Genomic DNA, 9,487 nt, shown 5'->3' on the forward strand with positions numbered 1-9,487 from the left:
AATTCTAAAAAGTTAATATCATTCCTGTTTTTTTTCCTCAGGCTCAGTTTAAGTACAGAAAAGTTGACACCATCTTTCTCCCCACAACTAAACCTCTAAACCTGCACCTTATAGGATTGTTTTCTGTCCTGAGCACCGAAAGGAGTAACCTATCGAGCTTTTGCTGGAGGATGTTATAAATGGAAATTTACATTAAATTCCATCGGCTTTGTTAACGGGTCCTGGTGATGTGTGTTCCCAAAACAAGGAAGACAAAATAGATGTTGAGGGAGCTCTTTGGATATATAGTTTGTCTTGTAATGTGCTAAAGTTCAGTACTGACACATGCTAATCATCACTGGTTAAACATTCAGATTACAGATTGGTCTTGATTTTGACTAATGAATGTGTTAAGAATAAACCTATACCAATATACTGTACTACATTTTGTCGCACGCCACACAAGAACACACATCACTTGTTCAGTTGCAAAGAGACCTAAAGGAATCTCTAAATTTTGCATTTACAAGATCCTGCAACGAAGGCATTGTAAGTTACTCTTTCTGGGCACCGCAGGTTCACGCAGCAACGATGTTAAGGAAAATCGGAACTTGGACAACCTCTTCTCCAAAGAGGGTGTTGCGGCTGAGGCTGCTCAACTCCCCAAAGGGAGTGCCGGGGGTGGGAGGAAACGTCCCTTAGAGGAGGGCAATAATGGGCATGCACACTCCAAGTACAGGCCCAAGAAACGTAAGAAAGTCCCCGGGCCCATTCTGCCCAAGAATGCCCTAATGCAGCTGAATGAGATCAAACCGGGGCTACAGTACAAACTGCTCTCTCAGACCGGGCCAGTCCACGCGCCCGTCTTTGTGATGACTGTGGAGGTCAACGGGCAACTCTTCGAGGGTTCTGGTCCAACCAAGAAGAAGGCCAAGCTGAATGCAGCGGAGAAGGCCCTGCACTCCTTTGTCCAGTTCCCCAACGCATCCGAAGCCCACATGGCAATGGGCCGGACTCTGTCTGTGCACACGGACTTCACCTCGGACCAGGCAGACTTTCCAGACATGCTCTTTAATGCCTTTGAGACATCCGCTCCTGGAGATGAGCCGTTTTACCTCGCATCCAACAGCAACGGTTCCTTCAGCCCACTGGGAATAGAGTGCTCGTTGCTACCGTCCCCTGCCCCAAACCTGGTCCAGACCCCCTTACCTCCAGCCCCCTCCACCTTCAACTCCCCTAAGAGCGGCAAGAACCCCGTCATGATCCTCAATGAGTTGCGACCGGGCCTCAAGTATGACTTTGTGTCAGAGAGCGGAGAGAGCCACGCCAAGAACTTTGTCATGTCAGTGACCGTGGACGCTCAGAAATTCCAGGGTTCTGGACGCAACAAGAAGCTGGCCAAGGCCCGGGCCGCCCAGGCTGCCCTGTCAGCACTGTTCAACGTGCAGCTGAATCAGGCTCCATCGCAACAGCCGATACCCAGAGACGGACTGCAGCTTCACCTGCCACAGGTAAGCAAGGACACCGGTAAATCATACCATCAAGTCTGTTAATGTCCCATTGAGCCCAGTACACAGTCTGTTAATGACCCATTGAGTCCAGTACAAAGTCTGTTAATGTCACATTGAACCCACTACAAAGTCTGTTAATGTCCCATTGAGCCCCGTACAAAGTCTGTTAATGTCCCATTGAGCCCAGTATAAAGTCTGTAAATGTCCCACTGAACCCAATACAAAGTCTGTTAATGTCCCATTTAGCCCAGCACAAAGTCAGTTAATGTCCCACTGAACCCAGTACAAAGTGTGTTGATGCCCATTGGGCCCAGTACAAAGTTTGTTGATGTTCCATTGAGCCCAGTACAAAGTCTGTTAATGTCCCACTGAGCCCAGTAAAAAGTCTGTTAATGTCCATTGAGCCCAGTAGAAAGTCTGTTAATGTCCCATTGACCCAAAAAGAGGACAAATAGACACAAACTGATCACAAAATGGCCACAAGGAGGTACATATGGACTGAAAATACATGTATCGGCCAAGACGCAACGTTACTTAAAATTGACAAAAAAAACTAAAAAAAAGAAGAAGAAAGAGAAAATGTCCAACTGGAGAGTAGACAAGAGCACAAAATGACTAACAAAAACATGCAATAAAAGACTGAAAATAGACTACAAACAACCTAAAATGACGCCTAATGATGATATTCACAAAACGATCGACAACGTGACTACATGACTACAAAGAAACACAAAATGACCTCAAAATGACCACAAGGAGTTGCAAAATGACTAAACATAGATTTAAAACGACCACAAAGACACAAAAGAAAATGTCCAACTGGAGAGACGAAGAGATTCAGGAACTTCTGTCGATGCCCAAACTATCAGACAGATTCAAGAAACGCAAATGTTGTTTAAGACCACATTATGAATCGGCAACTTGACCACAGTGTAACACCCTCTGCACGCTCTACCCAGGCGCCACTCCTTGCCGAAACCAACCAGAGGACACTGTTGGTGCTGCATGTGAGGAATAGAAACTTTGGATAAAGTCCGCACCTGATTCGTCTGACATTGTCCTGAAGATCGTGTAAGAAAATGGCAGATGTATGGCAGTGAACGTTGGAAACATTCCTTAGTTAGATCACTGCCGTCTGACGAAAGACTCACCCATTATGGCGTGCTCAGACTTTTTGAAGGGCAGTGGCGAAAAGGAAAGAAAGAGGCACATGTAGCGCGTCCTCGCCACTGAAGAGGGCACTTTAGCACACATTTTGGCTCCTAGAGGGGAACTTTAGCACCCCCCCCCCCCCCCGTACCCCATACACATCTATGCTCGACTACAAGTGTCTCCGCCCCACCTGACAAAGTCTGTCTCTGGCTTCAGGAGAGACAAGTTCAATACATTGGGAACCTGTTTACACATAAACTAATCCCTGGCTGTAATCCCTCCACACTGATAACAGCTGCTATCTTAATTAGCATCACCCGCTGAGTGCTATTCAAACGCTGCTGTTCATCACGCCAGCCTTTCCAGGTAGCTCTGCTCCATGCACAAAGCGCCGAGTGACTGTCTTAAGCTGCTCAGATCCCCGCCTATCATTCACACCGCTGCAGCATTCCTAATTGAAATATTCAATAATAGTTTCAGAGCAGATCAGAAGAGCTTTTACTGTCTTTGGTTTGGTTTGGTTATTATTATTTTATATCTTTTCGCCATTGTGTTTCATCTGCAATAATATTTCATATAATTATTTTTCATGTATTTTTCCTGTCTCCAACTCAGGTCCTGGCAGACGCCGTCTCCCGCCTTGTCCTCGACAAGTTCAGCGAACTGACAGACAACTTCACATCTCCACACGCTCGACGGAAAGTACTGGCCGGCGTTGTGATGACAACAGGTCAGTCAAACAGTTGCTTCTGAGACTCGGGAAGCTCTGTGTTTGAGCTGCCGGTGTGAGGCATTTGTGCTTTTATGTAAAATATTACACGATGTATGCTGGAGTCCTGAAGTGAAATTGGATACCTCTTAAGACCCTTTTAAACACTTCAAAAGGCATATTTCTGCTGTAAATAGGCACATACGTTATCAGCGCATTCTCTACGTTGGAATGGACGTTGAGCAAAACATCCTTTAGAGGGTGTTGCTCAGATTCAAAAGTTACTTCGATAAAGTTTGACAACAAACATGGTGACAATGGAGAAGATAACCCGGATCCCAGAGTGTGGACGGAGATTCCAAGACATTGGTTTGACAGATAAGAGAAATTGAGGAGGAACGTCTCTTTCAGTATTTTTGGATGTCCGTCGGAGCTTTGACGATTTGCTAGCTGCTGATATTCCCGCTTTTTCTGTCCAATGCCTGACACATTTTCTGGTGGCACTGCAACGTTTGGTCCGTATCGGTACGCATCTGCAAGATAGTAGCCTTGTGAGACCATCCTGATCTTGCAAGCTCCATTGTATTTTACCTGCTGGTAATGCTCGGCAGAGAAAAGTTTTCCGTAGAGATGCTAACGCCCACTAACTTTTAATACTTTTGAAGTTTCAGTTTCCACTTAAATTTAAATGTGAGTTAGCTAATGAGCTGTGTGCTGTCATTCCTGGACAGGATAATACAAATGTTAGCAACACTACAGTACAACAAAACACAGTAAAATACAGAAATACATTCAAAAGCAGCAGATATGAGGAAGTATGATTGCTCATGATTACAGGTTTGGTTTCTCTTTAAATAACCTCCTCCTTTTTAAAGGGTTAAACTTGATCGTTGTTACATGATCATGTATAAAACTAAAACTAAAATCATATCATCTCGAGCATTCATTGTTTCTGCAGCAGAGCGCTGGGGTTTCTGTCTTTCCTGTGATCACGCTGACGACACCATCATGTTATGTGACGTCCAGTTCAAAACCTTAAAACACCTTACACTCAAATGATCTCAAATACACAAAAAAATTACAGAATATAAATAACTTATAGTGTCCATGTATCTACATTTAGAAATCTTTTGGACAAATATGTTTTGAGTGATGAAAAAACATCAGATTTTTCTATTTTTGTGGGATATTTTCACATGCATTACTCAATTTCAATACTTAATTATTATGGTTCAATGACTTATATAACATTTTAGCTTAGATTGTACAGATTGTAAGGATTTGAAGCATATCAATGTAATCTAATAAATCACATCCCAATGAGCAAAAATACCAACGTAGACACAGGAGTGTTTCTGTTGCAGAGGTCAAAGGGTTAAAGGGTGTGTGTGCAAATAATAAAACAATTAATTAACTAAAGCAAGTTCAGGTTGGTAGGTTGATGTTTCGGGCTTGTTTGTAACATATTTTGGGGTTGGTAGGTTGATGTTTCGGGCTTGGTTGGAACATGTTTTGAGATTGGTTGGAATATGTTTTACGGTTGGTTAGTAAATGTTTTAGGGTTGGTTGGAACATGTTTTGGGATTAACTGGTTCATGTTTTGGGGTTGGTTGGTTAATGTTTTTGCTCAATGAGAAACTGCTCCATAATGAAACCTGCCCCTAGTGGACACTCGGATAACTTACATTTGTAGCACTTCCTGATTTAAACAACCAGAAAGTCTCTGTGAGCAGGGCCTGGTTCAGACTTGACTCCTCATACTTTGTTATGCAGGTACGGATGTGAAAGAGGCTCAGGTGATCTGCGTGTCCACAGGGACAAAGTGCATCAACGGTGAATACATGAGTGACAGAGGCTTGGCCCTCAATGACTGCCATGCTGAGATCGTGGCTCGCCGCTCACTCATCAGGTACCTGTACTGCCAGCTGGAGCATTTTCTCAGGTGAGTCTCTAGTGTCCAAAGTTATATACACTCACAGGATGTTTTGTTTAAAATGCCCAGTTTGGGAGAAGAGGGCCTGGTATGTTTTTCTCCGTTTGGGTCTCTCTTTGTCTTAAGCACATCTATAAGGGTTTCTACATTTCCAGGGGGTTTTGTCATATTTGTCGAAGGCTCTCCAAGTTTTTTAGAGACTATTAATGATGCTGTATTTTTTGTAATAAATATTTTGATATGCAATAAAGACGTTGTCAGTGGGAATCTCGACAGTATATCTCCATACAAGTCACAGTCCTGACTGCGTTTACTGTGAGCTCAGCTAAAGGTCTATAACAAGGCTGGAAGAATGGACATGAGACAGTCTGTGAATTCTCAGGCAATTTGATAAAGTGTGATCATGCAACCGTGTTCTTTCTCCTGCAGTTAAAAGGCTACCTGACAGCTAGTGTCACTTGATTTCACATTTGTGTCTCCAGTAACCAAGAAGATGAGCAACAGAAATCCATCTTTACAAGGTGTGACAACAGACAAGGCTTCAGACTGAAGGACGGCGTCCAGTTCCACCTGTACATCAGCACATCCCCCTGTGGAGACGCCCGCATCTTCTCCCCTCATGAAGCTGGAGTGGAGGGTGAGCAAATTAGGAATAAAACACAGGTCCATAGAGGGGTAACTGAATGGACACACTGGGGGATCAGGCCCCAGAGACTCAAAAAGACCACAAAGAGGGTAAAACGACCATAAAGATACACAAAACGATCATAGAGAGAAACAAAACGACCAAAGAGAGACACAAAAGACCACAAAGAGACTCAAAACAACCATAGAGACTCAAAACAGCCATAAAGGGACACAAAATGACCACAGAGACACAATAGACCACAAAGAGACTCAAAACGACCATAAAAAGACACAAAACAACCACAGAGACACAGATTCAGATTGAAGACTGAAGGGGGTGTTCAGATTCAGAGAGTTCTGGTCCCAGTGCCTCATATTATTTGCAGTGGTTTTGTGTCTTTCAGTCTGGAGGTCTCGGTCCTACAGTGTGTAGGAGGGGTTGGGGGTCTTATGGGTCCACTGTCTCATAATCCGTCCATGGAAAGGCCCTGATGAAGACCAAAGTCACTCGTTAACATCCCTCAGATTAGAAAGAAGATATGATTTCACTATGAAAGACCCTGCTTGTCTTCTGTCTCAGATCAAGGGGACAGACACCCAAACAGAAAGGCCAGAGGGCAGCTCCGCACTAAAATTGAGTCTGGTGAAGGAACCATCCCAGTCCGGTCCAGTAACACCATCCAGACGTGGGACGGTGTCCTTCAAGGCGAGAGGCTGCTCACCATGTCCTGCAGCGACAAGATCGCCAGGTTTGTTAACACGCATGCTCCAGGTGGACAATCACTTCTCCAGTCAAAAGACGCCGTAAAGACGACAAACACAATGTCTACACAGTTAGTAGAGTGACCGTCCGTTTTCTTACACAAATCAGCTCCACTACAGGAGATGCCATAACTTCTTTAAACTGCTGCCTCGGCTGCTTTGTTTGTCTGTCTTTTGTCTTTTGTGTGTCCTTTTTTATTTAAGGAAAGTAGATTTCAGTTGTTGTTATATATAGTATACTATAGTATAGTGTAGCGTTTTGATGTATTGCCTCTTCACATACAAAAAGTTCTATTTCCTCACCCTAAGTTTAGTTCTGGCTCCACTAGTGCCCAACAGACAAAGTGCGTCCATAAGGGTCATTTATTGTGTCCCGTCCCTAAGACAAAATTGCGTTCTGTCCTGAAGACGATTAATCACGATCTGTCTTGTAGACGATTAATCGTGTTCTGTCCTAAACATGATGAAAATCACGTTCTGTCCTGTAGATGACGAAATCACGTTTTGACCTGTAGACGACGAAATCACGTTCTGTCCTGTAGACGATGAAATCACGTTCTGCCTTGAAGACGATTAATCGTGTTCTTGCTCAACAGTGTTACAGTGATGACTCCATCTTTACCTCACAATTGTGTTTTGCACATCATCACAGTCTGTTTGTATTTACATTTACACAGCGTCCCAACTCTTTTGGAAATGGGGTTATCTCCTACTGTAGTAGAAATATTCCACACGACCCTGCCGGCCCACTTGAGGACGTGTTAAGGGTGTTTCTGAGCAGACCAGCAGGATTCTGGTGATTATGTGTAAAGAGGCTGCAATCACTTCATTTCTGTGCCTGCTGTTAGCTGCAGTCCTCAGGTGCCCTCAGGTGTCCTTAGGCGTCCCGAGCTTTGATTAGGCTCCTCAAAGAAACTCCGGGAGGACTCCTCTGAGGTTTGTGTTTTCAAGAGAATTAGCTGGAACAGCAATGTAGGATTTATTTCTTCAAGGTTTGTTGAACCTCCTTTGTCCGTCTGGATTAGAAGACCTTCGTCAAACACATTTGGGGACAAACCCAAAAGGTAAAATGGCTGTTTTTGTCCCCCTCCAGGTGGAACGTGGTTGGGTTTCAGGGCTCTCTGATGAGCTACTTCACTGAGGCCATCTACTTCTCCAGCATCATTCTGGGCAGCCTGTACCACGCAGACCACCTCTCCAGAGCCATGTACCAGAGGATCACTGAGATCCAGGACCTGCCTTCGTCCTTCAGCCTGAACAGGCCGCTCCTCAGCGGTGAGAATGCACTTTTACTAAAGACCGTTTTCCACTGAGCTGTTCCCTGGAGGTCATTCACAAGTCTGAAAAGCAGGGTTCTCACCGGTCACAGGTGTTATGGTTGTCCATTAGGGTGAATAGTGTTTTATTTAAGGGGTATTCTAGTGGGGCATCGTGTCCTGTTCTGAAGACGAAATCGTGTTCTGTCCTGTAGACGACGAAATCGCGTTCCGTCTCGTAGACGATGAAATCCTGTCCTGTCCTGAAAATGACAAAATTGCATTGTGCTGTAGACAGCGAAGTCACGTTCGGTCCTGAACACGGCAAATAGTGTTCTGTCCTGTAGATGATGAAACCCGTCCTGTCCTGAAGACAAAAAAATCGTTCCCTCGTCTGGAAGTCACTTCCTGTTCCCTCGTCTGGAAGATGCTTCCCGTTGAAGCTAATGGCTGGTGGAGTTGGTTTATAGTCTAATAGGGTTACCGGGGCGATGCTACCGTCAGGGTCGACTACAGAAATACATCGTCCTGCAGTACTCTATCAGGGTACTCTATCACGTTTGTTTCTGTCCACTGAGAACTGCGTCCCGCCCACAGGGATAACTAACGCAGAGGCTCGTCAGCCGGGGAAAGCGCCAAACTTCAGTGTGAACTGGACGGTGGGAGACCAAGGCTTAGAAGTGATCAACGCCACCACGGGGAAGGATGACCTGGGACGACCCTCCAGGCTCTGCAAGCACGCTCTGTACAGCCGCTGGACGCGCCTGCACTGCAAGGTAACTGTCCAGTGCTTTCTTCACTGCACAGGGTAGGACTGTAAAGAGAGGTTTGTAGAAGACAAAGTGTCTTCTACAAACCTCTTCATCTTATTCATCTTATTCATCTTATTTTGTCCTCTTCTTTGTCTTCTTGTCTTCTTTATCTTCTTCATTGTCTTCATCTTTTTCATCTTATTGTCTTCTTCATCTCCAATATTTTTTGTCTTCATCATTTTTATCTCCTTCCACTTCACCTTTCTGTGTCTTCTTCTGTGTTGTCTTTGTCTCCTTCTTCACCTTGTACTTTGTCTACTTATTTTTCATCTCTGTCTTCTTGGTAACCACGGTAACATTGTCATTGTCCTCTGTGCTGGATTCTCCTGTTTATTAATCCTTTTGTCCGGTGCGTTTGTGAAGTTGAATGTGACACATCAGAAATAAGACAGAGGACTCGTCAAGTGGCAATGAGAAAGGATTCTATCGTTTATTTTAACAGCTTTTCACATGTTTATGAAACTACATATGGACAATAATTTAGGTTATTGCACCTCAATATTTGATAGAAACAGAAGTTTCTTCACATCTTTTAAGTACTTTAATGGGTTTGCATCTATGTCCTGCAGCTCTCCTCCACCCTGCGCATCAGGACCATGAGGCCCAGCAGCTACCACGACGCCAAGCAGGCGGCGGTGGAGTACCACGGCGCCAAGCAGGCTCTTTTCAGAGCCTTCCACAAAGCTGGACTGGGCGCCTGGGTGAAGAAACCGATAGAGCAGGACCAGTTTGCACTCAGTTCCTGA

The 9,487-nt window shown here is 44.6% G+C and overlaps 1 protein-coding gene across 1 annotated transcript in view; it reads left to right on the forward strand.

Annotated features, from left to right (window-relative positions):
* Positions 1 to 9,487, forward strand: part of LOC310964867 (double-stranded RNA-specific editase 1-like) — a gene marked incomplete at both ends in the record, with an annotated part of 32,211 nt that extends 22,724 nt beyond the window's left edge. Inside the window, 8 exons of the mRNA XM_083938162.1 lie at positions 556 to 1,490; positions 3,258 to 3,372; positions 5,125 to 5,293; positions 5,767 to 5,921; positions 6,492 to 6,660; positions 7,767 to 7,948; positions 8,527 to 8,705; positions 9,311 to 9,487. Of these exons, the coding sequence (XP_083794288.1) occupies positions 556 to 1,490; positions 3,258 to 3,372; positions 5,125 to 5,293; positions 5,767 to 5,921; positions 6,492 to 6,660; positions 7,767 to 7,948; positions 8,527 to 8,705; positions 9,311 to 9,487 (2,081 nt within the window). The remainder of the gene's footprint in view (positions 1 to 555; positions 1,491 to 3,257; positions 3,373 to 5,124; positions 5,294 to 5,766; positions 5,922 to 6,491; positions 6,661 to 7,766; positions 7,949 to 8,526; positions 8,706 to 9,310) is intronic.

The sequence above is a fragment of the Echiichthys vipera genome, assembly GCF_963691815.1.
Source record: "Echiichthys vipera genome assembly, chromosome: 23".
NCBI classification, from domain to species: domain Eukaryota; kingdom Metazoa; phylum Chordata; class Actinopteri; order Perciformes; family Trachinidae; genus Echiichthys; species Echiichthys vipera.